This window comes from Dryobates pubescens, chromosome 40 (genome assembly GCF_014839835.1).
Source record: "Dryobates pubescens isolate bDryPub1 chromosome 40, bDryPub1.pri, whole genome shotgun sequence".
Classification (NCBI taxonomy): domain Eukaryota; kingdom Metazoa; phylum Chordata; class Aves; order Piciformes; family Picidae; genus Dryobates; species Dryobates pubescens.
The window spans coordinates 1147274-1172658 of record NC_071651.1 but is presented as its reverse complement, the minus strand read 5'-3'; the positions used below and the strand labels follow the sequence as shown (position 1 = coordinate 1172658).

The 25385-nt window shown below is 64.9% G+C and overlaps 2 protein-coding genes across 2 annotated transcripts; one reads left to right on the top strand and one right to left on the bottom strand.

Annotated features, from left to right (window-relative positions):
• The first annotated feature begins 589 nt into the window (after window positions 1-589).
• On the top strand, window positions 590-5183 carry LOC128899153 (RNA-binding motif, single-stranded-interacting protein 2-like). Its single transcript, XM_054177483.1, has 13 exons — window positions 590-784; window positions 1962-2104; window positions 2237-2295; window positions 2432-2523; window positions 2642-2799; window positions 3359-3438; window positions 3543-3652; window positions 3759-3809; window positions 3911-4033; window positions 4175-4222; window positions 4668-4775; window positions 4875-4952; window positions 5083-5183. Exons 1-13 carry the CDS (start codon window positions 719-721, stop codon window positions 5161-5163), a joined length of 1197 nt encoding a protein of 398 aa, XP_054033458.1. The 5' UTR covers window positions 590-718; the 3' UTR covers window positions 5164-5183.
• Window positions 5184-9802: 4619 nt separating this feature from the next.
• RACGAP1 (Rac GTPase activating protein 1) lies at window positions 9803-23307 on the bottom strand. Its single transcript, XM_054177477.1, has 17 exons — window positions 23240-23307; window positions 21715-21803; window positions 19763-19965; window positions 17916-18052; window positions 17203-17272; window positions 16937-16990; window positions 16247-16324; window positions 15331-15448; window positions 15022-15152; window positions 13873-14037; window positions 13189-13284; window positions 12423-12621; window positions 11892-11997; window positions 11585-11717; window positions 11019-11154; window positions 10600-10708; window positions 9803-9879 (listed from the first exon to the last, which is right to left on the bottom strand). The coding sequence occupies exons 2-17, from the start codon at window positions 21797-21799 to the stop codon at window positions 9804-9806; spliced, it is 1896 nt and encodes a 631-aa protein (XP_054033452.1). The 5' UTR covers window positions 21800-21803; window positions 23240-23307; the 3' UTR covers window position 9803.
• Between the last annotated feature and the right edge of the window lie 2078 nt (window positions 23308-25385).

Here is a 25385-nt window from a genome sequence, read left to right as displayed (position 1 = left end):
GCACGTGACCGGCGGTTCAAACATGGCCGCGCCCAGGGCGCGGGCGGCGAGGGGCGGGGCGACGGCGGCGGCCGGAGCGGGGCGAGGGGCGGGGCGAGGGCGAGGCGGAGCATCGGCCTGGGCCCGCCCTTAAAGGGCCCGCGCGGCACCCACCGGGCGGCACCGGCCCCTCCGTGCCCAGCGCCTCGGGGCTGCCCCCGGCGCCGGGGTTAGCTCCTCAGTGACACCCCCCCCCCCCACCACCAACAGGCCTTCCCCCCCGCCCCGCGCCCCCCTCCCGCCCCCGGGCCTAGATCCGGGCCGTGCTGTGCCCTCCCGCCCCCACCTTTCCCGCCGCCGCCATCGCTCCCGCGGGCGCCGAGCGAACCCCCCCCCGGTGGTACCGGCGGCACGCGGGGAGGGCTCCTCGTGGAGCGGGAAGGGAGCGCGGCCCAACCCCCCGGGTAGGGGTTGGGGGGGGGGGGGGGAATGTGTGCGCGTTCGCGTGTTCCCCCCCCCCCCGTCCCCCTCCCGCCACGGCCATCGGGGGCGAGCGGCGGCGGGGGGGGGGGGGGGGGGGTAACCGGGATGCCGGGGGGGGGAGGGGGGGCCCCGTGCGCGGCGTTAGGACCCGTCCTGCGCGGCTCCAGCCCGGATTCCGAGGCTGGCTCCCGGGCGTGACGTCAGGCGCGGGCCCGCCTGGCTCCCGGCCTGCCCCGGCCCCTCCGCGCTCCCGAAAATGCTGCTCTCGGTCCCGCCGCGCTCCGGCCTGCCCGCCTTCGCCTACAACAAGAGCGGCAAGAAGGTACCGCCGCGGCCCCCCCGCCCCTCCCCGCAGCCCCTCCGCTGCCCCTGCGCTGCCCCTTCCACCCCCTCCCCCCCCCCCGCACCCCGCCCGGGGCCTCCCCCGGGCCCGGGCCCGGGCCCAGCCCTTGGGCCGTGATGCGGCTGCGGGAATGCTGGCCGCGGGACAGCCCCCACCCCGGGGCGCCGCGGGGACGAGCTGGGGGGCAGGGGGGATACCCCCCACCCCCCCCACCCACCCAGCGCCGCCTGCCCTTCGCCGGTTCCCGTTGGGTGCCCGGGGCTCGGCTCGGGGAGAGCTTCGGGCACGGCGGGGCCGGGCCCCTGTGCATCCCGCCGGCACCGGGGGAGAAGGGGACGGGCCCGGGGCTGGGCCGGGGACACGCGGCGCAGGGGGGGGGGGGGGCTGGGGGGTACCGGGAGGGGTTGGGAGGCCACTTGGGTGAACTTCGGTTCCCTTTCACCGCATCCCGGGGGGCGTCCTGCCGGCCCCGTGCCTCAGTTTCCCTCTTTGGGGCACAGCACAGCCCCCCCCCCAGGGGAGGGTCGGGAGCTGCGTGGACCACCCCCCAACCCCCCCCCCCCCTTACCGGGCACTCGTCCGTCCTCCCCCACCCCCCACGGATCACCCCCAGGACACCGCACACGCGGCGGGGGGGGGGGGGGGGGCACCGCGCAGGTGCCGCGGGGGGGGGTGGGTCTGAGGGGTGGATGTGGGACCCCTTGCCCGGGGGGTGACCACCCCCCCCCCCCCAGCCCCATCCTTGGTGAGCTGGGGGTGCCAAGGGGGCACCCTGGGGGGTGTTTAACCCCAGCTCCTCCATCCCGGAGCTGAACGCTGCAGTAGAGCTTGGACCGGGGCGGGGGGAACCTGGGGACCCCCTGGGGTTGGGGGACAGAGGAGGGGAGCCCCCAGAGGGAGGGGTGGGAAGTGTCCCAGGGGATGGGGGGCAGACCCCGGGGGGGGGGGTGGTCCCATGCCTTGGAGGGGGGGATGTCTAAGGATGTGCAGGACTCATCCCTGGGTGTGTCCCCCCCCCCCGGGGGTCTTGGCTGCCTGAGGGGGGGGCTGAGTATCCCCCCGTGGGGCTGGGATTTGGTGGGGGGGAGGGGGCGCCAGGGGTTTGGGGGGGGGGGGGGTTGGGTGCTGAGCCTGGCTCTCTGCTCCCTGCCCCCAGCAGTCCTATGTGCCACCGGCGCAGCCCTTGGGCCCCCCCAGCCCTGCGGGGGGCGCTGCAGACCAGCTCAGCAAGACCAACCTCTACATTCGGGGGCTGCACCCCGGGACCACGGACCAGGACCTTGTCAAGCTCTGCCAGCCGTGAGTGAGGGGCTAAGAACCGCCCCCTCCCCCCCCATCCCGAGACCCCCTGTCAGCTGGGAGGCTCTGCTGCCCCCCCTCTGCCCCTGCACTGAGCCCCCCACCCCCTTTTGTGTGTCTCCCCCCCCCCAGCTATGGGAAGATTGTCTCCACCAAAGCCATCCTGGACAAGACGACCAACAAGTGCAAAGGTTGGAGGGGGCTGCAGGGGGGTGGGGGCTTTAAGGGGGGGGGGTGTCTGGGGGGTTTTGGGGGGGCTCTTCTCACCCCACTGTGTCCCCCTGCTGTGTTGTCTCTGTGTCCCCCCCCTCCCCCCCTCCCCCCAAGGCTATGGCTTCGTGGACTTCGACAGCCCCACGGCAGCCCAGAAGGCTGTGACAGCTCTCAAGGCCAGCGGGGTGCAGGCACAGATGGCCAAGGTACAGCACAGCCCCCTCTTGGGGGGGCGGGGGTCCCCATTTCTCACCCACCCCCCATCCAGGACCCTCCCCCGGGGCCTGGCCAGCTCCTTGAGCCCCCCCCCCCCCCTCCCACCAGCAACAGGAGCAGGACCCAACCAACCTCTACATCTCCAACCTGCCCCTGGGGGTGGACGAGCAGGAGCTGGAGGCCCTGCTGAAGCCCTTCGGGCAGGTGGTCTCCACCCGCATCCTGCGGGACCCCCACGGGGCCAGCCGAGGGGTGGGCTTTGCACGGTAAGGGGGGGCGCTGGGGGGGCGCTGGAGAGGCTGCCTGGGGTTTGGGGGGGGGGGGGTGTGGAAGGGGGGGCTGGGGGGGGGCTGGGGATTGCATAGGAAAAGGGCAAAGGGGGGAGCTTGGGAGGGGGCTGTGTGAGGGTCCACAGAGCTTGGGGCAGGGGGGGGGTCTCTGGTGCATCCTGGGGGTGGGGGTCTCTGCTGCATCCTGAGGGGGGTGGCTCTAGTGCAGCCTAGGGGAGGGGGTCTCTGGTGCATCCTGAGGGGGGGGGGGTGGCTCTAGTGCAGCCTAGGGGAGGGGGTCTCTGCTGCATCCTGAGGGGGGGGGACTCTGGTGCAGCCTAGGGGAGGGGTCTCTGCTGCAGCCTAGAGTGGGCTCTGGGGGGGGTGCCTCAGAGGATGGGGGCTGCTGCACGGAGCCTGGGGGAAAGGTCTGTGTGGGGCCTGGGGTTGCCCAGGAGCATGGGGAGGGGGCCAGGTGTGGGGCCAGGGGGCTGCTGGGGTTTTTGGGGGGAGGGGTCCCCCCGGGTGGCCCCCAGCCCAGCCTCGTCCCTCCCAGGATGGAGTCGACCGAGAAGTGCGAGGCGGTGATCAGCCACTTCAACGGCAAATACATCAAGACCCCCCCAGGGGTGCCAGGTGGGCTGGGGGTGGGGGGAGGGTCCTGGGGAGGGGGGGGGGGGGCCGTGGGAGGGGGGCAGGGAGTGAGGGCTGACTGCCAGCTGTGGCTGCCCCCTCCCCAGCCCCCCCGGACCCCCTGCTCTGTAAGTTCGCCGACGGGGGCCAGAAGAAGCGGCAGAGCCAGGGCAAGTTTGTGCCCAACGGCAGGGCCTGGACCCGGGACGGCGATGCGGTGAGAGGGGAGGGCCCTGGGGGGGGGGGTGGGGGCCAGCCCCCCCTGGCTGCTGGAGCTGGGGAGGGGGCTGCAGGGCAGCGCTGAGCCTTTTGCTGCCCCCCAGGGCACCGTGACCTTGGCCTACGACCCTGCGACAGCGCTGCAGAACGGGTGGGTGCCCCTGCTGGGTGCCCCTGCTGGCCCCCTGCAGACCCTTCCTCGAGGGGGCTGGGGGGCTGCCAGCCCCCTGTGCCCACCCCCCCAACTCCTGAACAGCTCCACCCTTACCCCCCTCCCCCCAACAGGTTCTACCCAGCACCCTACGGCCTGGCCCCCAGCCGGATGCTGGCCCCCACGGCCCTGGCCCCCTATCTGCCTTCCCCAGTCTCCTCCTACCAGGTATGGGGAGGGGGTAAGGGGGGGGGAGGGGAAGTCCCCTGGGTGGAGGAGGGGTCCCTGGGGGGGGTCTCTCGGTGGAGGGGAGGGTGTGGGGTCCTCAGAGGAGCCCCTGCCCCGCTCCTACCCTGGCTGCTTCTGCAGGTCCACGGCCCTGCCTGGATGCACCAATCCTACCTCGTGCAGCCCACGGTGAGCTTGGGCCCCGCCCACCCCCGCCATGGCCCCGCCCCCAGCTCTCCCGGCTCTCCTCTCCATTGCCCAGCCCCAGCCCGGTCACTCAAGCCCCGCCCACTTTGCGTAAGCCACTCCCAGCGCTCCGCCCCTCTTCCCACAAGCCCTGCCCACAGCCCCACGCCCTGGGTCTCCTTCTGCCCCCTCCCTGTGTCCACTCCTCCAGCCCCCCCCGGGACCCCAGCCCCAGTGACCCTGAGCCTATAGCCAGCCCCTCGTGGACCCCAGCCCCAGTGACCCTGAGCCTATAGCCAGCCCCCCCGGGACCCCAGCCCCAGTGACCCTGAGCCTATAGCCAGCCCCCCCGGGACCCCAGCCCCAGTGACCCTGAGCCTATAGCCAGCCCCCCCCCCAGCCCCAGTGCCGCCCCCAGCCCCTCCCCGCTGCTGACGGCGCCGTGCAGGGGGCGGTGCTGGCCCCTGCTGTGGACCACGCTGTGCCCCTCCAGCCGTCCGTGGTGGCCCCCCTGGCCCAGCAGCTCGGCCACCTCTCCCTCGGCAGTGCCGGCACGGTAAGGACCCCCCCCCTCCCTCTCCATTAACCCCTGACCCCCCCCCCCCCTACACCCCCAGACCTCCTCTTGAGCCTCTTGCTTTGCCCCCCCCCCCAGTACGTGCCCACCGCCGCGGCGGTCCCCGGAGCCTTCCTCCCTCCCTACCCCCCGGTGCCGCCCACGCTGCCGCTGGAGGTGAGAGCTGCCCCCGGGGGGGGCCGGGGGGGGGTTGCGGTGAAGGGGGGCTGGAGGGTGGGGGGAAGTGGGGGGTGCCCTTTCCCTTTGTTGGGGGGGGGGTCCATGCTGTGCTACCCCCTCCCCGCAGGACGCTTCTGCCGCCCCGAGCCATGGCCCCATCGAGTCGCCGTCGGAGCCTGGAGCCTTCCCCTACCCCTACCCCAAGTAGCGGCCGGGGGGGGGCCCGGCCTGTGGCACCTCTCACCGGCTGCCGGGGGGGGGGGGGGGTGAGGGGGGCTGTACCGGGACACCCCCACACCCCCTCCCCCCCTCCCCTCAACCTTGTCCGGTGCTGCCCCTCCCCCACTGCTGCTGCCATCGCCTGGGGGAGATCCCTGAGCCCCCGCGGGGGGGGGGGGGGGTCCTGTGCTTCGAGGGGGGGGGGGGGGTTGCTGGTTTTTTTCCCCGACCCCCCTCCCCCTACAAAGAGAGGCAGCCCCCCCCCCCTCCCTCCCCCCTCTTCCCCTCCCTCCCCCCCCCCAATTTGCTCCCTCCTGGAGGCTTTTTTTTTTTTTCCTCCTCTGTTTTCTAAAAAAGGGAAAAAAAAAAAAAAAAAAAGGAAAAAAAAAAGATTGAAAAAAAAAAAGATTAAAAAAAAAAAGAAAAAAATCCAAAAAGAAAAAAAAAACCAAAAAGAAAAAAAAAAATCCAAACAGAAAAAAACAAAACAAAAAAGATGAAAAAAAATAATGAGAAAAAGAAAAATAAGGAGAAAAATGCCACCCCCGAGGGGGGGGGCAGTGGGGGGGGGGTTGTTACAGCCCCCCCCCCTATTTCTTTGTCCTTCTCCCCCCCTCCCCCCCCCCCTCCTTTATCTTCCTTGTGCTTCCAGGGCCCGCGGCCCCTCCCCCCCCTCCCCCTCCCCCCCCCCCCCCAGCCGCGGTGCCCCCTGTGCCTTCTGCTGCCCGGCCCTGCCGGTGCCCCCCCCCCCCCCCCCCCCGCCGCCCCCTGCCTGGGGGGAGGGGGAAATTGCGCTTCCCCTCCCCCCCACTCCCACCCCCCCCCCCCCCCGTGGGGTTCAGTCTCTGGGCACCAGCCCCCCCGCAGGGCCGGGGGTGCTGCCTCCCCCTCCCCCTCCCCGCAGCTCTTCCTGCCTCCCGCCCCCCTCCCCCCCCCGTGGGCATGGGCTGGGGGCTCTGCATGCTGCCCCCCCACCAAAAGACAAACCCAACCTCCCCCAGTCCGAGGGGAGGGGGGGAGCAGGGTAAGTGCAATAACCAAGCCCCCCCCTCCCCCCTACTCATGCCCCCCCCCACGGGCAAGGGGCACCCCAAGGGGTACCCCAAGGGGTACCCAGGCACTTTAGATCCGCCCCCTCCCCCCCCCAGCCCCCTGCAGTGACAATCAGGGGGTCCCGTGGCGGGGGGGGCGGGGGGCTGTGAAGGGGAGCTGGGGGGGGTGGGGGGGGGAGCTCTTGCAACCAAAGATTGAGGAAGCGGAGGGGCAGGGCCGAGCTGCCCTCACGCCCCCCCCCCACCCCCCCTACACTCAGCTGTGTGACCCCCAGGCCCTGGGGGGGCTGTGTCCGTCCCGGGGGGGGGGGCAGGGGGCAGCCCCCACTTTGCTTTGAGCTCTGGGGCCAGCTGTGCCTCCTCTTCCTCTTCCTCCTCCCAACCCTTCCCCCCCGCCCCTGCAAGCTCTGCCTAGGGCCTCCTGCTTCCTCCAGCCCCTCGCAGCCCCCCACCCCCTAAACCCTTTTAGTGCAGCAGAGTGCCCCCCCCTCCGCCCCCCCCCAGGCATCTGTGTCCCCCCCGCCCGGGGACCCCCCCCCCCCCCATCACACATCTACCTCACCCCACAGCTCGGTGAGTGCTCAGCCCGGGTGGGGGGCAGGGGTTGGGGACCCCCCCCCCCCCAGAGGAGCTGTGTGTCCTCCCCCACCCCGGGGTGACCCCCACCCCCCCCTCACCCTTTCTGGTTTCCAGCCATCACCACCCCCCCACGTTGCTGCTACTGCCTGAGACCCCCCCCCCCCAAACCCCCCCTGCTCCCCACTTTGGTTGTGGGGGGCACCCCCCACCCCCCCCCCACCCCCGAGGAAGGAACCAAAGAGGGAGCCCCCACAGCTTGGCCCTGCACAGGAGTCTGCTTTTGGGGGGGGGGGGGGGGGGGGGGGGGGGGGGGAGGGGAGGGGCACGGGGGGGGGGAGGGGCGGTGGGCAAGGACTGCTGCCCCCCCCCCGCCCCCCCCCCAAAGGAGGAGGAAGCTAAAACCTTGGGATCCCAACAGTGGAAAGGGGGCTGGGGAGAGGGGAGGGGGAGGGAAGCTCCCCTTTCTCCCCCACCAAAAAGCAAAGCTGAGGCCCCCCCCTAAACCCCCCAGCCCCCCCCCTCCCCGTGCCGCCCCCCCCCCCCCGTTTAATTTATACTTAGAGCATTTTTGTACAGGTTTTTAAGTTGCTTTTTTTTAAAGGCTCTTTCCAGAGGTTTCTAGTTTTGTATTTTGCCTTCCTCCTGCTTCCCTGCTCAGCTCCCTCCTCCCCCTCCCCCCCGGGCCCCCCCTTTCCCCACCCCCCCAAAAAAACCTCCTCCTTAACCCCCCCCCTTCAAACCCTCTGCCTGGAAAACAAAACAGCTCCTCCCCCCCCTTCCCTTTTCCTCCTCCTCCCCTCCCCCTTCCCTTTTCCTCCTCCTCCCCTCCCCCCCCCCCCTTCCCTTTTCCTCCTCCTCCCCCCCCCCCCGGGGGAAGTTTTGTTTCTGGTTCCTCTTTTTTTTGGGGGGGGTGGGGGGTTTGGGGTTGGTTTTTTTTTTCGTTGCTGTTGTTTGGGGTTTGGGTTTTTTTTGGGGGGTGGGAGGAGGGGGGGGGAGGGGAAAGGGGGGGGCTGGGGGGGGGGCCGCGGTTTTTTGTTTGTTGGTTTCTAAATAAAAGGGCAAAAAAAAAAAAGACAGAAAAATGGAAAGGGGTTGGGGGGGGGAGGGGGAGGTCGTCCAGGGGTAGTTTGTTTTGGGGGGGGGGGGGAGGTCGTCCAGGGATAGTTTGTTTTGGGGGGGGGGGGAGAGGTCGTCCAGGGGTAGTTTGTTTGGGGGGGGGGGGGGGGAGGTCGTCCAGGGGTAGTTTGTTTGGGGGGGGGGGGGGGAGGTCATCCAGGGGTAGTTTGTTTGGGGGGGGGAGGGCAGAGTTGGGAAGTGGTGGGGAAGGGCTGGGGGCTGGGACAAGGTGAAGACTGCAGCAGAGTAAGAGGCAGAGGAGGGTGAGGCTGCTGCCCCCCCCCCAGGGGCTCTCAGGGCTCCCCCCCCCCACGCTGGGGCTCTCAGAGAGGGCTGTGCCCCCCCCCGGGGCTCTCCGTGGCCACACTTCTCTTGCTGCAGCCCAGGCTCTGCTTGGCTCTCTGGGCTGCAAGTGCACTCTGAGAGCTCCTGCTGAGCTTCTCCTCCCCCAGCACCCCCAAGGCTCTCTCCTCAGGGCTGCTTTCCAGCCAGTCCCTGCCCCAAGCCTGGATTTGTGCCTGGGGTTGCCCTGCCCCAGCTGCAGGACCCTGCCCTTGGTCCTGTTGAACCTCAGGAGGTTGGCTTCTGCCCAGCTCTGCAGCCTGCCAGGGTCCCCCTGGCTGGATCCCTTCCCTCCAGCCTGCCCAGCTCCCCCTGGCTGGATCCCTTTCCCTCCAGCCTGCCCAGCTCCCCCTGGCTGGATCCCTTCCCTCCAGCCTCTCCAGCTCCCTCTGGCTGGATCCCTTCCCTCCAGCCTCTCCAGCTCCCTCTGGCTGGATCCCTTCCCTCCAGCCTCTCCAGCTCCCTCTGGCTGGATCCCTTCCCTCCAGCCTCTCCAGCTCCCTCTGGCTGGATCCCTTCCCTCCAGCCTCCCCAGCTCCCTCTGGCTGGATCCCTGCCCCCCAGCCTCTCCATCTCCCTCTGGCTGGATCCCTTCCCCCCAGCCTGCCCAGCTCCCTCTGGCTGGATCCCTTCCCTCCAGCCTCTCCAGCTCCCCCTGGCTGGATCCCTTCCCTCCAGCCTCCCCAGCTCCCCCTGGCTGGATCCCTTCCCTCCAGCCTCTCCAGCTCCCCCTGGCTGGATCCCTTCCCTCCATCCTCCCCAGCTCCCCCTGGCTGGATCCCTTCCCTCCATCCTCCCCAGCTCCCTCTGGCTGGATCCCTTCCCTCCATCCTCTCCAGCTCCCTCTGGCTGGATCCCTTCCCTCCATCCTCCCCAGCTCCCCCTGGCTGGATCCCTTCCCCCCACAGCTTGGTGCCATCAGCCACCCTGCTGAGGGTGCACTCAGTGCCACTGTCCCTGGCACCCACTAAGGTGTTGAAGCAGCCTGGGCCCAGGACTGCTCCCTGAGGGACTCTGCTTGTCCCTGGCCTGCCCTGGGGCATGGACCCCACGGACTCTTGGGGTGCAGCCATCAAGCCAGGTCTGTATCCAGCCAGTGCTCACCCCAACCCCTGTGTCACCAGCCTGGAGAGCAGGATGTGGTGCAGGACAGCAGCAGAGGCTTTGCTCAGGGCCCAGGAAACAACATCAGCTGCTGCCCCTCAGCTCTTAACCTTCCCCCACACCTGAGCCTGGATGCTGGTGCCAGGGGGAGGGGGGGGGAACACACCCCCCCCCAAGCAGGCTCTTTATTATCAGCACAAATCCTCCTTTGGCTCATGAAAACCCTGCCCCATAACAGCCAACTGGAAGCAGGAGGGAGTTGAAACCCACCCCCAACCCCACCCCACCTCCCAGAGTAACAAAACCCACCCCCCCCCAACACAAAAACCCCCAGACCCTTGAGGCTGCTGGGAGCAGGGGAGAGGACTTGGGAGGGGGCTGCTGGGGAAGTGCCAGGAGGGTTCCCCCCAGGGCAGCAGCAGCAGCAGCCTCTACCTCACTTCAGCCAAGGGGAAGCAAAGAAGGTGCCCTGGTGCCCCAGCTGGGTGCTTGGTTTGCCTTTGCTGCCAAACCTGAAGGGAAGGAGACCAAAGAGAGCAGGTTGGGGAGGAGGAGGTTCAACATTCAGCCTCTCCTAGAGAGGATGCACCCAGAGCTCCCCACCTCCCCCCACACCCAGTGCCCCTCTCCCCCTCCCCCAGTGCTCCTCTCCCCCTCCCCAAGGTGCTGCTCATGAGCCCTTGGTCAGCCTGCATCATTAGCACAGCACTAATTAAGAGCAGGAACTGCACAACTGGGTCAAAGGAAGACAATCTCTTTGCTGGAATGGTTTGGGGTGGAAGGGACCTTAAAGATCCTCTCCAAGCTCCATGGGGCAGGGGACAGCTCCCCCCAGCCCCCCAGGCTGCTCCAGGCCTCCTCCAGCCTGGCCTGGAACACCTCCAGGGAAGGGGCAGCCACAGCCTCCTCCCTGGGCAGCCTGTTCCAGAGACTCCCTACCCCAGTCCTTCCCCCTCTCCAGTCTCAACCTGCCCTCTCCCACCTTCAATTCCTTTGCCTCTCATCCTGTCCCCATCAGCCCTTGGCAGAAGTCCTTCCCCAGCTCTCCTGGAACCCTTCCTGGTGCTGGGAGGTCTGCCCAGAACCTTCCCTTCCAGGCTGCTCAGCCTGTCCCCCAGAGGGGAGGTTCTCCAACCCTTCCTAGCCTCCTCTGGACCCTTCCAAGTCCTCCTTGAACACCACTTCAGTCACCTGAGCACCTCCCTGGCAGCACCCAGGGGGGAGGCACTCACTTGGGGGTGGTCCTGCTGAAGGTGGAGCGGACCCTCTGCGACAGGGAGCTGGAGGAGGGGGTCTTGGAGAGCTGCCGCTCTGGGGTGGTGAGGGGGCCCAGCATGCTCACTGCAAAGCAAGAGGCAGCCAAGTGAGCAACAGGAGGGGAGCTCAAGGTCCTGTTCCATGCCAGGAAGCTCAGACAGTGCCTGGCACCTGTCAGAGCCACCAGACACAGCCAGGATTTCACAGCAGCCCAGGCTGGGGGAGGCTGGAAGGGACCCCCTGGAGAGCAAGCCCAACCCCCCCCTGGCAGAGCTGGGAACAGGCTCCTGGCAAAGCTTCTCTCCCCCCCAAGAGCTGCAGGAAGGGCTGAGCCAAGAGCCTCAGCAGCAGCTCTGATGGAGGGACAGCAGCTCTGGCCCCCAGGAGGGGTTACCTTTGACATCTGGTGTCTGGGGAGAGAAGTAGGCCTTGGTGTTCTCAATCACATGTGCTGGGTCCAGGTTCTCCTGCTCCACCATCATCAGCTGGCTCCAGTAGTCCACAGGCAGCAGCAGAAGGCACTCCACGACCTAGAGACAGCCAGGAGCAGCTGAGCTCCAGCCCAGCCCTCAGCTCCCCCCAGCAGCCCCCTCCCAGCCCTTCCCTGGCACCTTCCCACCAAGCAGCCCCTTCCCTGGCACCTTCCCACCAAGCAGCCCTCAGCTCCCCCCCCCAGCAGCCCCTTCCCAGCCCTTCCCTGGCACCTTCCCACCAAGCAGCCCCTTCCCTGGCACCTTCCCACCAAGCAGCCCCCAGTTTCCCCCCCCAGCAGCCCCTTCCCAGCCCTTCCCTGGCACCTTCCCACCAAGCAGCCCTCAGCTCCCCCCAGCAGCAGCCCCTTCCCAGCCCTTCCCTGGCACCTTCCCACCAAGCAGCCCCCAGTTTCCCCCCCCAGCAGCCCCTTCCCAACCTTTCCCTGGCACCTTCCCACCCCTCCCCCAGTGCTTGCTGCTGCCTCACCTTGGGCTGCCTCTTGGTGTCCTGCAGGAGGGTCATGGGGTCAGGGTCTGGCACTGCATGGGCAACGATGGTAGGGCCAAAGACTTTGGCCAAGTTGGCAACATCCATCTTAGTCTCTGGGCTCTGAGCCACCCTGCACCAACAGAGAAAGGGGATGGAGCTTCTGCTCTTCCCTTCCCAGCCAGCTGCTCCCCCCTCTCACCCCCTGGAGCAGGTCTTTGGCCCAGGCTCCATGCTCACAGACAGTGACAGGAGCCAGAGGAAGCCCCAGGGGTCACCACCCTCCTTCAGAGGCCTTCAGCCATACCTCTGCAGATGGACCATGAGGAAAGCCAAGGTGTGCCTGTTGGCCTGAGGCAGCTCACCAACAGCTTGGTACATGGCAGCCATGCTGTTGTCCTCATCTGGGATTTCTGGGGGGGGGGCAAAGAAAGAGTCCAGGCCTCAGCAGGAGGTCCCAGAGGCACCCCTGGAACATTCCCCTCACAGCAGGGGGAACAAAGGAAGCCAAAAGCTTCCCAGGCTCTGTCCTGCACAAGCACCACAACTTGGGAACCTAAGAGTTAGAGGGAGCCAGGAAGGTCTCCCCACAACCTCCTCTCCTCCAGGGTGAGCCACCCCAGGTCCCTCAGCTGCTCCTCACCAGCCCTGCTCCCCACCACCCCTTTGCTTCTTTCCTCTTCCCAAACAGGACCCCCCCAGGAGAGATCTTTGCAGGCCACAGAGCATCACCAACCCAGCTGGGAGCAAGAGGGCTGCACAGAGCACTGCCAGGCTGGGGGACCCCCCCCAGGCAGCCTGGGGGAGGGCTGAGAGATGCTCCCCAGCAGCTCCTCACCTGCTGCTTCCATGAAGGCCTTGTTCAGGCGGTAGGTCAGGAGAGGCTCCTTCAGGCTGCGCAGGAAGTCCTTGAGGAGGCCACAGATGGCATGGATGTCCTCCACCTTGCTCAGCAGGGGAACAGTCTTGGTCCTGAAGAACTTCTCCTTCAGCTCCCTCACGGTCTTGTCACAGCCAGACACTCTGTAGAGGCCAGTCTGGAACAGAGAGCAGTGCTGAGGGGCAGCAGAGCAGCTGCAGGGGGTGCAGCCAACCACCTCCTGGCTCCCATCCTCATCCACAACCAAAGCCCAGCAGGATGGGGGCTGGAAGGGACCCTCTGGAGCTCCCCCCAGCCCAAGCCCACCCTGCTCCGTCCAGCAGGGCACCCCCAGCAGCTTGCCCAGGGGAGGTTAGAAGCACTCCAGACCAGGAGACTCCACCACCTCCCTGGGCAGCTGCAGGCCTCCAGCAGCCTCACACCAAACAGCTTTCTCCTCCTGCTCAGGTGGAATCTCCTGGGTTCCAATCTGTGCCTGCTGCTCCTTGTTCTGGCACTGGGCACCACTGACAAGAGCCTGGCCCCAGCCTATGGCCCCTCACAGCCCCCTTAGCTCTTGCTGAGCACTGAGCAGATCCTCTCTGGGATGCTGAACAAGACTGGACCCAGTCCTGACCCTTCCAGCCTCTGCTACTGCCTCACTCAGCAGCACCACAGACAGCTGTCAGAGGTAGCTGGGTTATCACCAGGGCCTCAGCAGGCTTTGCACTCATTCTGCTCTTACCTCATGCAGCCCTCTCTGCTCAATCTCATTAACACAGTGCACCAGGATGGAAGGGATCATTGGAGGAGTGGAAGGGACAAAGTCCATCAGGGTCCCCTAAGAGGCAGAAGGGAAAGTGAACCCCAAAGATCCTCAGTCTTCAAGACATGGGAAAAGCCCTCCCAGGGCTTCAGGAGGAGATGAAGCCTTAAAACCCAAACATTAGCTCTTCTTCAGCAGCCCAAAGAGCAGCAGCACCACATCCCCCAGCCCAGTGCTGCAGGATCTGCTACCCAGAGCTGCCACCTGCCCACCTCAGCCCCCTCCCAGCATCCCATCCCCACCACCATCAACCCAGCTGAAGCTCCCAACACCATCAGCCCCCTCCCAGCATCCCATCCCCACCCCCCTCCCTCTGCTGAAGCTCCCAACACCATCAGCCCCATCCCCCTGCCTCCCCTCCCAACACCATCAGCCCCCTCCCAGCATCCCATCCCCACCACTCTCCCCCTGCTGAAGCTCCCCACACCCTCAGCCCCCTCCCCCTGCTGAAGCTGCCCCCTCCCCACCACCACCCCCAGCCCCGCAGCCTCCTCGGTGATCAGTCCTGCAGCTCTTCCTGCAGGAAGAGGACTTGGTGGAGCCCAGGCACCTCCCCCCAGCCCTGCCTGGAGCTGCCCTGCCCCAGGGGCCCTGCAGCCTCACCTCCCCAGGGCGCAGAGGGGTGCCTGCCAGGGCGGGGGTGCAGGGCAGGGGGCAGCGGTCGCGGCACTCGGGGTGGGCGACCACGCGGCAGTCCCGGCACTTGAGAGAGAGCTTCCCAAACTTGACCCTCTTCCCACAGGGCACACAGGACTCTGGCTTGATAACCTGCCACAGAACCCCAGGGTGCCAAGGTTGGAAGGGGCTCCCCCCACAAGGATCAGCCCTTCCAACCCCTCCAGCTGCCGGCGGAGCCGCGGCCGAGCACCGGAGGCCGCCCCAGGGGCCTGCAGGGCTGGGGCAGGGCAGGCCCCAAAGGGCAATGCAAGGCCCTGGGGCAGGGCAATCCCAGGCACAAACCCAGGCTGAAGGGTTGGAGGAGGACTGGAGGTGCAAAGCTGGAGAGGAGCTGGCACCAAGCACTGCCCTGGGCTGATCCCCAGCAGGTGGGGAGCAGGGAAGGGACTCTGCTGCCACCCCCTGCAGGGCTGGGGGCAGCCAGAGAGGCACAGGGAAGGGACTCTGCTGCCACCCCCTGCAGGGCTGGGGGCAGCCAGAGAGGCACAGGGAAGGGACTCTGCTGCCACCCCCTGCAGGGCTGGGGGCAGCCAGAGAGGCAGAGGGAAGGGACTCTGCTGCCACCCCCTGCAGGGCTGGGGGCAGCTTTGGAGGGGGCAGCCAGGGAGGCACAGGGAAGGGACCCTGCTGCCACCCCCTGCAGGGCTGGGGGCAGCCAGGGAGGCTCTTGTCACAAAGACAAGGAGTGACAGGAGGAAGGATGATGGCTTCAAACTGGGAGAAGCTCCATCCAGAGTGGACATGAGGAGGAAATTCTTCCCCCTGGGGGTGGTGAGATGCTGGAAAGAGGTTTTCCAGAGCAGTTGTGGCCAGAGGCAGGTTGGCCACGAGCAAGGGGATTGCAGCAGGCCCAGGCCAAGGGCATTGGAACCAGATGAGCACTCCATGAGTCCATGCCTTCCACTGGCTGGATGAGCCTAGAGGAGAAGGCCTTCCCTGGCCCATGCAGGTAGCCAGGACAGCTGACAGTGCCTGGACACCAAGGGGCTGGCAGCCTCTCACCCAGAGCTTGGCATCACCACATTCCCAGGGGAAGGAGAGAGTCTGCCAAGCTCCTCCTGCCCGGGGACCTACCGTCTTGGACACAAAGTCATGCAGCCTCACTCCCCCGTTGCTCTGGGGGGTGCCACAGCTCTCACTCTCAGCTTTGGGTTCCAGCTGTTGGCTGCAGATGTTCAGCTCACTGCTCAGAGGCTGGAAAGGGCCTGGAAGAGAGAGAGGAGAGGACAAGGAGCTGACTGAATGCAATCACCCTCCACCGCCTGGGCTTTGGAAGGCAGCGCAGCAAAGAGGAGGAGGAGGAGGTCACAAAGGCCTCAGGAGAGCTTCTGGGCTGCTGAGAGGCTGCCAAGAGGCCTAGGACAGCAGGGCCATGACACCTACCACTCTTCCTCCTGCTCCTCCGAGGGCCAGGCACAGTCTGGATGGTAGAGACTGCTTCAATGGGGCCTCCATCGTTGGGGACTGTGAGGGTGGTCTTGGCTATGATGGATTCATTCCCCTGCCAGGAGAAAGAAGAGGTCAGAGGCAGCAGCCCCCACAGGGCATGAGGCTCTCTAGCCTGCTGGCCCCAGGGAGGGGTAGGGGATGAGCAGCCAGGCAGAGAGGGACCTGGGGGTGCTGGTTGACAGCTGCCTGAACATGAGCCAGCAGTGTGCCCAGGGGGCCAAGAAGGCCAAGGGCATCCTGGCCTGCAGCAGGAGCAGGGAGCTCATCCTGCCCTGTACTCAGCACTGCTCAGGCCACACCTTGAGTCCTGTGTCCAGTTCTGGGCTCCTCAGTTTAAGAAGGACATTGAGAGGCTGGAAGGGGTCCAGAGAAGTGCAACAAAGTGGGGAGGGGTCTGGGGCACAGCCCTGGGAGGAGAGGCTGAGGGAGCTGGGGTTGCTGAGCCTGGAGCAGAGGAGGCTCAGGGGAGACCTCATTGCTCTCTGCAACTCCCTGCAGGGAGGTTGTAGCCAGGTGGGGGTTGGGCTCTTCTCCCAGGCACCCAGCACCAGAACAAGAGGACACAGTCTCAAGCTGTGCCAGGGGAGGTTCAGGCTGGAGGTGAGGAGAAAGTTCATCCCAGAAAGAGGAATTGGCCACTGGGATGTGCTGCCCAGGGAGGTGGTGGAGTCCCCATCCCTGGAGGGGTTCAAGAGGGGATTGGATGTGGCACTTGGGAGCCGTGGCTGAGCTGTCAGGAGGTGTTGGGTGCTGGGTTGGACTTGATGACCTCTGAGGTCTTTTCCAACCTTATTGATTCTGTGTGACCTACTGCCCCAAATGCACACAAGCCCAGGGGGAAGCAGCCTACCTGGTCTGCTGTGGAGACAACTGTCCTGCTCTTCTTCTCTGGCCCTGGGGGCCCCTCAGCGAACTGCCTGGAGGAGCGCTGCAAGGACAACACATTGGTGGCCACAGGCAGCTGGGCTCAGCCCAGCTCAGCCTCACCAGCCCTCAGAAGGGGCTGCACACACAGCACAGGCTCCTCCTGTCCCTCACAGCCACCTTGAAGCTGCCAGGAAGCAGCCCAGGAGGCCTCCTTGCTCCTTCAAGCACTTTCCCCCCCAGGCAGCTTTGCAATCCAGTTCAGAGCAGGAAAGGAGGAAGAGCAAAAGCCAAACCCAGACAAAAGGACAACTTCAACCAGTCCCAGCCTGCTCCCAGCTCTGCCAGGGAGGACTCCAGGCTGTGCTGTGCCCTCCTATCCCCAGCACACACCACCAGCAGACAGAACCAGCACAGGCTCTGGGACTTCCCAGACCTGGGAGCTGTTGAGGGCACTCCTGCAAGCTCCAGGCCCTAGCAGAGCTCCTCTGCAGCCCCTGAGCTCAGGGTCTCAGGAGTCTCCCTCCCCACAGCAGGTCTCAGTTACAGCAGCAGCACATCCAGCTGAGGTCTGATTGTCACTGAGTGGCTTGGCCACCTCTGGAGGTGGCAGGGAGGTGACAGATGGTGACACTGTGCCAGCTGGAGCTGTTTGAAGGGAAAGGCTCCAACATACCCTCTTCTCTCTCCTTTTCAGCCTGACAGCTTTCACCACAGAGGAATCCCAGTCCTGGGAGGGGGGAAGACAACACTGCTCAGCTCAGTGGAAGTCACAACCAGCCTCTGCTCAGGCCCTGCCTGAGCTTTTTAAGCAAGAGAGAGGCAAAGCAGCTCCAGCAGCTTCACACCAGTCAGCTAAAGCCAAAGGGGGTCCAGAAGCCACCCCACAGCCCAAAGGTTTTACAGCAGAGGAGGACCCTACAGAGCTTGGGGTTACATTACCAGAGAGTCATCAGTCTTGTCAAAGCTGATGTCTGACAGGATGGAGCCAGATTCATCTATGGTTGAGAGCCTAAGGAGCAGAAAGCAGAGAGGAGCTGGGCTCAGTTTGGCAGCCATGGCTCAGAACAAGCTGCCTGCCCCTCCCAACAGCTGCACTGCCAAGTGGGATTACAGGAGCAGGCTGCTGAGGGGGGTGCAGAGTGGGGCACAGGGCTGAGTCGAGCTCTTCTGCACTGCTGAGGCCCCAGCTCCACTCCTGGGGTCAGCTTTGGGCCCCTCACTCCCAGAAGGGCATTTGAGGGGCTGGAGGAGGTCCAGACAAGGGCAAGGAAGCTGGGGAAGGGTCTGGAGAACAGGGCTGGTGAGGGGGTGCAGCTGAGAGCAGAAGGCTGAGGGAAGACCTTCTGGCTCTGGGCAGCAGCTCCCTGAAGGGAGGCTGGAGTGAGGTGGGGGCTGGGGCCTGTCCTCCCTAGTGTCAGGAGACACAACAGGAGAGGATGGCCTGAAATTGTGCCAGGGGAGAGCTAGGATGGACATGAGGAACAACCTCCAGCTTAGCACTGGAACAGGCTGCCCAGGGAGGTGTTCCAAGAGCCCCTGGGGCCATGCTTTGGTGCTGGGACTCCATGATCTTAAGAGGGCTTCTCCAACCCATCCAGTTGTGTGCTTGTGACACTTGTGGTGCTCAGCCACAAAGCTCTTTTTCCCCTTACCTGCTGTTGCCTGCACCTCCAAGTGAAGTCTTTGGCCTGTTGAGGAAGGCCAGGGCAGACTTCTGCTCTTCATTCAGCTGAATGCTCCCAGAGCCATCACACATCAGCAGCTCCCGGATCAGTTGGATCTGTCGCTCCTGGAGGGGTTGAGATGATCAGGAGCTGCACAAACTGTGCTCAGGTCCTGTGTGAAGCAGCCCCCAGTGGTCCAGACACCACTGCTGTGCTCTCAGAAGAGGCTGCAGAGCTCCCTGCTCAGCTCCAAGCAGCAGGCAGCCATCACAACAGGATGGCTTAGCTCAGAAGGGACCTCAGAGCTCATCTGCTCCAAGCTCCTCAAACACCCCCAGGGAGGAGGCAGCCACAACCTCCCTGGGCAGCCTGCTCCAGAGTCTCACCGCCCTCAGACTTGACCTAAGACCCAATCTACCCCTGCCCTCCCTCAGCTTCAACCCACTGCCCCTTGGCCCTGTCTCTAGACCCCAGTGTGGCACCTACAGCCACCTTCCTAGTGCCCTACCACTGAAACCCCTTGAGAGTTATCCTGGGGTCCCTTTCTAACACCCCAACATTCCAGCTAGAGGCTTCTGGGGCTGTCCTCTTCCTAAAGGCACAGCCTGAAGCTGCCACCCCCCAAAGCTGCCACCCCCCAACGTGTGAAGCCCCTCTGCAGCCTCCCTGGAGCCCCTGCAGGTAATGGAAGGCTGCTCCAAGGTCCCCCCTCAGACTCTCCTCTTCTGTAGGCTGAGCACCCCCAGCTCCAGCAGCCTACCCTCACAGCAGAGGAGCTGCAGCCTCTCAGAGCCGCCCCCCACTCCTCTACCCCAGCCCCCTCGGGGGCCGCCCCCCTCCCCACCCCTTCCTCTACCCCAGCCCCCTCCCCACCCCTTCCTCTACCCCAGCCCCCTCCCCACCCCTTCCTCTACCCCAGCCCCCTCCCCACCCCTTCCTCTACCCCAGCCCCCTCCCCCCTTCCTCTACCCCAGCCCCCTCAAGGGCCGTCCCCTCCCCACCCCTTCCTCTACCCCAGCCCCCTCCCCACCCCTTCCTCTACCCCAGCCCCCTCCCCACCCCTTCCTCTACCCCAGCCCCCTCCCCACCCCTTCCTCTACCCCAGCCCCCTCGGGCCCCCCCTCCCCACTTCCTCTACCCCAGCCCCCTCAGGGGGCCGCCCCCTCCCCACCCCCTCCTCTACCCCAGCCCCCTCCCCACCCCCTCCTCTACCCCAGCCCCCTCCCCACCCCTTCCTCTACCCCAGCCCCCTCCCCACCCCTTCCTCTACCCCAGCCCCCTCGGGCCCCCCCTCCCCACTTCCTCTACCCCAGCCCCCTCGGGGGCCGCCCCCCTCCCCACCCCTTCCTCTACCCCAGCCCCCTCCCCACCCCATCCTCTACCCCAGCCCCCTCGGGCCCCCCCTCCCCCCTTCCTCTACCCCAGCCCCCTCAGGGGCCGCCCCCCCTCCCCCCTTCCTCTACCCCAGCCCCCTCCCCACCCCTTCCTCTACCCCAGCCCCCTCCCCACCCCTTCCTCTACCCCAGCCCCCTCCCCACCCCTTCCTCTACCCCAGCCCCCTCGGGCCCCCCCTCCCCACTTCCTCTACCCCAGCCCCCTCAGGGGGGCCGCCCCCTCCCCACCCCCTCCTCTACCCCAGCCCCCTCCCCACCCCCTCCTCTACCCCAGCCCCCTCCCCACCCCCTCCTCTACCCCAGCCCCCTCGGGGGCCGCCTCAGACAATTTCCCCGCTGGGTTTTGCCCTCCCCCCCCCCCCGGCCCGGAGTGCCAGCCCCCAGGCACAGCTCCCTTCCCCCCCACCAGGCCCCAGAGAGGGGCAGGGGGCAGCCCCTGACCAGCTTCTCGCAGTCCCGCTCGGCCTTCTGCCTGCGCTTCAGCTCCACGTCCACCTGGTTGCGGGCGTGCTTCAGCTTCACCTGCAGGGCGCCGCGCTCCGCCTCGCTGCGCCGCAGCAGCTCCTGGCAGCGGCCCAGCTCCTGCCCCGTCCTCTGCCACTTCTGACGCCACTCCTCGAAGCTCTTGGCCAGCTGGAGGAACTCTGGGGTTGGGGGGACAGACACACCTCCAGCAGCCCTCCCGGCTGCTCGCCGAGCTGCCTCCCCAGCCGACACCACACACCCCCAGCCAGCTGTGCCCTGCAGCTCTGGCAGGCCTGCAGCTCTGGCAGGCCTGCAGCTCTGGCAGGCCTGCAGCTCTGGCAGGCCTGCAGCTCTGGCAGGCCTGCAGCTCTGGCAGGCCTGCAGCTCTGGCAGGCCTGCAGCTCTGGCAGGCCTGCAGCTCTGGCAGGCCTGCAGCTCTGGCAGGCCTGCAGCTCTGGCAGGCCTGCAGCTCTGGCAGGCCTGCAGCTCTGGCAGGCCTGCAGCTCTGGCAGGCCTGCAGCTCTGGCAGGCCTGCAGCTCTGGCAGGCCTGCAGCTCTGGCAGGCCTGCAGCTCTGGCAGGCCTGCAGCTCTGGCAGGCCTGCAGCTCTGGCAGGCCTGCAGCTCTGGCAGGCCTGCAGCTCTGGCAGGCCTGCAGCTCTGGCAGGCCTGCAGCTCTGGCAGGCCTGCAGCTCTGGCAGGCCTGCAGCTCTGGCAGGCCTGCAGCTCTGGCAGGCCTGCAGCTCTGGCAGGCCTGCAGCTCTGGCAGGCCTGCAGCTCTGGCAGGCCTGCAGCTCTGGCAGGCCTGCAGCTCTGGCAGGCCTGCAGCTCTGGCAGGCCTGCAGCTCTGGCAGGCCTGCAGCTCTGGCAGGCCTGCAGCTCTGGCAGGCCTGCAGCTCTGGCAGGCCTGCAGCTCTGGCAGGCCTGCAGCTCTGGCAGGCCTGCAGCTCTGGCAGGCCTGCAGCTCTGGCAGGCCTGCAGCTCTGGCAGGCCTGCAGCTCTGGCAGGCCTGCAGCTCTGGCAGGCCTGCATGAGTGCTAACCAGAAGAGCAAGGACAGGAGAACCCACCCCAGGATGCTCGAGGTTGGAAGGGACCTTTAAAGGTCATCCAGCCCAAGCCCTGTGCAGTCAGCTGGGCCGGCGGCGCAGAGCCCCGCACAGCTCCGGGGGTCTCCCACCCCTACAGGCAACCCAGGTCAGGGTCTCACCTCCCTCAAGGCAGAGCACTTCTGGCTTTAGGTCCCACCTAAACCCCTACAGGCAACCCAGGTCAGGGTCTCACCTCCCTCAAGGCAGAGCACTTCTGCTTTAGGTCCCACCTAAACCCCTACAGGCAACCCAGGTCAGGGTCTCACCCCCCTCAAGGCAGAGCACTTCTGCTTTAGGTCCCACCTAAGCCTCTACAGGCAACCCAGGTCAGGGTCTCACCCCCCTCAAGGCAGAGCACTTCTGCTTTAGGTCCCACCTAAGCCTCTACAGGCAACCCAGGTCAGGGTCTCACCACCCTTCAAGGCAGAGCACTTCTGCTTTAGGTCCCACCTAAACCCACCCTCTTCCAGTTTAAAACCTTTGCCCTAGAGGTCTCAGTCAAAAGTCCCTCTCCAGCTTTCTGATCATCCCCTTGGAGCACTGCAAGGCCACCATCAGGTCTCCCTGGAGCCTGCTCTCTGCCACTGAGGCTGAACAACCTCAGCTCTCTCAGCCTGGCCGCAGCAGAGGGCTTCCAGCTCTCCCAGCAGCGCTGTGGCCCCCTCTGGCCCTGCTCCAGCAGGGGGGCTGAGGGCTCCAGAGCTGCCCCAGCACTGCAGGGGAGGTGTGAGCAGAGCACAACAGAGGGGCAGAGTCCCCTCCCTGCCCCTGCTGCCAGGCAGGAGCCCAGGCCCTGGCCCAAAGGCAGCACAGCTCCCCCCCCAGAGAAGCAGAACTTACGAGCCTCATTGCCTTCACTCAGAGCTTCAGCCTGGTGCACCAGCTGGTCATAGAGACCCCACAGGGTCAGCACAGCAGCCTCCATCCTCCTGCCAAGAAACCAGAGCTCAAGAAGCAGCCCAGCCCCCTCTGCCCACCCCCAAAAGGGGCTTCCAGATGAACCCTCTGTGAGTGCAAAGGGAAGCTGCACAAAGGAAGTTGCAGCAGGAGTTAACTGTGGAGGGAAACGCAGCCACATTTTGCTGTGAGGAGTCAAGAGCCTCATTCCCCCCACACCAGTTTACACAGAGAGAAGCAGCCCAGCTCCCACCTCGCTGCTTGAAGTGTTTCCCACTACACCACACAGGCTCAGAACCCGAAGGGGAGATGAGGGATCCCAACCCAACCTCCTAACCTCCTCCAGGGAGGCTGCAGAACGCAGCCCAGGCCCTGCCAAAGCCAAGCAGCCTGCACTCTGCAGGACACTAACAATCTGCCAGCCCTCACAGCTCTGCAAGACAAAAATAGGAGCAACCTCGTGGGGGAATTTTAATACACTTCTAAATTCTGCTGCATTTTACAAGCCCCAGCTCCTGCTGCAGGGAGCTGCTCAGATTCACACAGTCAGCACATTCTCCTCAAGCAGAGCAACAAGGGCATGAAAAAGCAGCAGTGAAGAGGAAAGCCTCCAGCTCAGCAGCACAGCCATTCCTCCACTTGCTTGGGGCCACACAGGGCAGCCTCGACTAAGGAGTGCCAGGGAGAAGGAGCAGACAGAGGGGGGGGGGAGAGGTGCCAGGGGAGGTATGGCAGCAGCTCGACCCAGGGGAGGCTGCACTGGGACGCTCTCAAGTGCTCAGTTGGCCGCTTCGATGCTCTGCAGACACACAGAGAGCTCAGGACTCTGTCTGCGAGCTGCCAAAGGGTTTGGTTGGATGAGCTCTTAGAGACCACCAACCCTCAGCCCAGGTCACCACCAAGCCCTGGCCCTCAGCACCACATCTGCAGGGCTTGGAAACGCCTCCAGGGGTGTGGGGAGGACTCCACCAGTGCCCTGGGGCAGGCCTGGACAACCTCCCAAGGGGAGAGGCTGCTCCTCACGCCCAACCTGAGCCTCCCCTGGGGCAACCTGAGGCCATTTCCTCTTCTCTTACCCCCTAGAGGCGCACACCCACCCGGCTCCAACCTCCTTCCAGAGAGCCAGGAGGCCTCCCCTCAGCCTCCTTCGCTCCAGGCTCGAACCCCCCCCCCCAGGTCCCTCAGCCGCTGCCCACAGCCCCTCTGCCACCAAGGGCACAGCTCCAGACCCTCACCACCATCAGCGCCGCGACCCACCCAATGCAGAGGCCGGGGGAAGGCCCCAAGGAACTAAACCCAGCCCGGAAACCCTCGGCAGCCGCTCTCCGGGGCACGACCCCCGCCCGGGAAGCCCAGAGAGGAAAAGGCCTCTGAGCCAACAGGCGCCGGGACGGCCCCCGAGGCGCCGGCCCACGCCGCTCCCCGCGCCCAGGGAAGGGGATTCGCGGCCTGGGAGCCGCGCACTCACCGCACGGGACCGGACGCGTCCTCGCCGCCGGTACGAAGCCCCCGGGCCGGGTCCCGCCGCTACCCCTCAGGACCCTTCGCGCACCCTCCACGCCCCAACCGCTCAGCCTAACCGTCCCGCACCGCGGTTTCAATCCCAGCCCCTAGCCAATCACCGTGCGCTTCCCGCACCCCCGGCTCCTCATTGGCTGGGAGTCTGAAGCCAAGCCGGCGCCATGGCTGCTGAGGGCGTGGCTTCTCGCCCCTCTCCCCGTCGCGGGGGCGGGCGGGAGCGCTAACGGTCGCACGCTGAGGCGAGCCCGGCGCCATCTTTACTGATGGAATCCAATCTCTAGCTAAGGGTTGCCTGGCAACCGAGCAGGCCGGGTACGCTGTCAGCGCCTAAGATGCTGCTCTGGGAGGGCGCGACCGCAGCCCTCCATGCTGAGGGGGTCTATTTGGGGAGAAAAACAACGGTTTCAGTGGGGATCTTAAGCAAAGCCCTTGGCACCAGGCTGGGGGTGGGCTTCAGCTGCCTGTCCTGCTTCTGCAGAGCACCGTAAAGTCCTGGATGCAGTGAACAGCTGGGCCCAGAGGCTTGAAACTTCACCAGGAGACCCTTTGTTAAGCATTGTCAGGATGTTTTCTTGACCAGTTCCTGCCTTTGAAACGTCTGATCAGGCAATCGATCCCAGGGCCAAGAGGCCAAACCCCACCTGAAGCCCCTGTGCAGCTCCTGCCTTTGCAGTCGCTGGGAGCTGCTAAGCCAATAAAGCACAGCCCGAAAGCCAACAATTAAGAGAAGTGGAATCACAGCATCATAAACCCACAAGCCTTGCTTTAATCTTTCACATCTGAAGCAGAGCAGCAGGGGAATGGCAGGATGGATATTAGCAATTAAAAGAAAAGCGGAACTAAGTGCTTAAAATTGCTAATGGAGAAGGGAGTTCATAAAGCAGATTGTGCTCCAGCATCCAGCTGCTTTGTCAGAGCTGCTTTATTTAGGTTACATAGTCTGATTTCACTCAATTAATAATAATTAATTCATAATAGATGGTAAAAAGCCCTCCAGGTCTTCTGGAGAGTAAACATTAAGGAAGCTTCCTCGAGGAAGAGAGTCGCTGTTGTCTACATCTAGCAGGGGACCTGAGGTCCAGAAGGGAGACAATTGATCATCTGAGTCGATGGTGAAGCAAGAGGAAGGCACCAACCTTGATAGTGGCATGGAAAATCACCCCCAAAAACCCCCAATTTGCCCCAATCTGGACTCACAGAATCATCAATGAGGTTGGAAGAGACCTCAAGGATCATCAAGTCTGACAGCAAATTGGAAAATCACCCCAAAAACCCCAAATTTGCCCCAATCTGGACTCACAGAATCATCAATGAGGTTGGAAGAGACCTCAAGGATCATCAAGTCTGACAGCAAATTGGAAAATCACCCCAAAAAAACCCAATTTGCCCCAATCTGGACTCACAGAATCATCAATGAGGTTGGAAGAGACCTCAAGGATCATCAAGTCCGACAGCAAATTGGAAAATCACCCCCAAAAACCCCCAATTTGCCCCAATCTGGACTCACAGAATCATCAATGAGGTTGGAAGAGACCTCAAGGATCATCAAGTCCAACAGCAAATTGGAAAATCACCCCAAAAACCCCCAATTTGCCCCATTCTGGACTCATAGAATCATCAATGAGGTTGGAAGAGACCTCAAGGATCATCAAGTCCGACAGCAAATTGGAAAATCACCCCCAAAAACCCCCAATTTGCCCCAATCTGGACTCACAGAATCATCAATGAGGTTGGAAGAGACCTCAAGGATCATCAAGTCCGACAGCAAATTGGAAAATCACCCCAAAAACCCCCAATTTGCCCCAATCTGGACTCACAGAATCATCAATGAGGTTGGAAGAGACCCCAAGGATCATCAAGTCCGACAGCAAATTGGAGGCTGAAAGGTGCACGTGGCTCTGCTGAGAGCCTCTTGCACAAGCACAGCACACCCCAGCACTTCTTGCACCCCCATTTCTGAGGGGCTTCAGCTGTTGCAGTGTCAGCCTCACAGGGCCTCCTTGCAGCTCCTGCCTGCAGCTAAATCTTCAGAGCCAAGATGTCTCCATGGGCAGATCTGATTCACAGGCAGGTGAGTTGGCTTGGCCTTGCTC

What these genes read in the sequence shown, in the direction of transcription:
- LOC128899153 (XM_054177483.1), top strand. Translation starts at nt 719, where the DNA reads ATGCTGCTCTCGGTCCCGCCGCGCTCCGGCCTGCCCGCCTTCGCCTAC. An exon ending in GACCCCCCCAGGGGTGCCAG is followed by an intron (nt 3,439 to 3,542) that starts GTGGGCTGGGGG and finishes CCCCCTCCCCAG; the next exon opens with CCCCCCCGGACCCCCTGCTC. An exon ending in CCCTCGGCAGTGCCGGCACG is followed by an intron (nt 4,776 to 4,874) that starts GTAAGGACCCCC and finishes CCCCCCCCCCAG; the next exon opens with TACGTGCCCACCGCCGCGGC.
- RACGAP1 (XM_054177477.1), bottom strand. Translation starts at nt 21,799, where the DNA reads ATGGAGGCTGCTGTGCTGACCCTGTGGGGTCTCTATGACCAGCTGGTG. An exon ending in TTGTCTCCACAGCAGACCAG is followed by an intron (nt 15,449 to 16,246) that starts GTAGGCTGCTTC and finishes TTCTCCTGGCAG; the next exon opens with GGGAATGAATCCATCATAGC. An exon ending in CCCCTCTGCGCCCTGGGGAG is followed by an intron (nt 13,285 to 13,872) that starts GTGAGGCTGCAG and finishes TCTGCCTCTTAG; the next exon opens with GGGACCCTGATGGACTTTGT.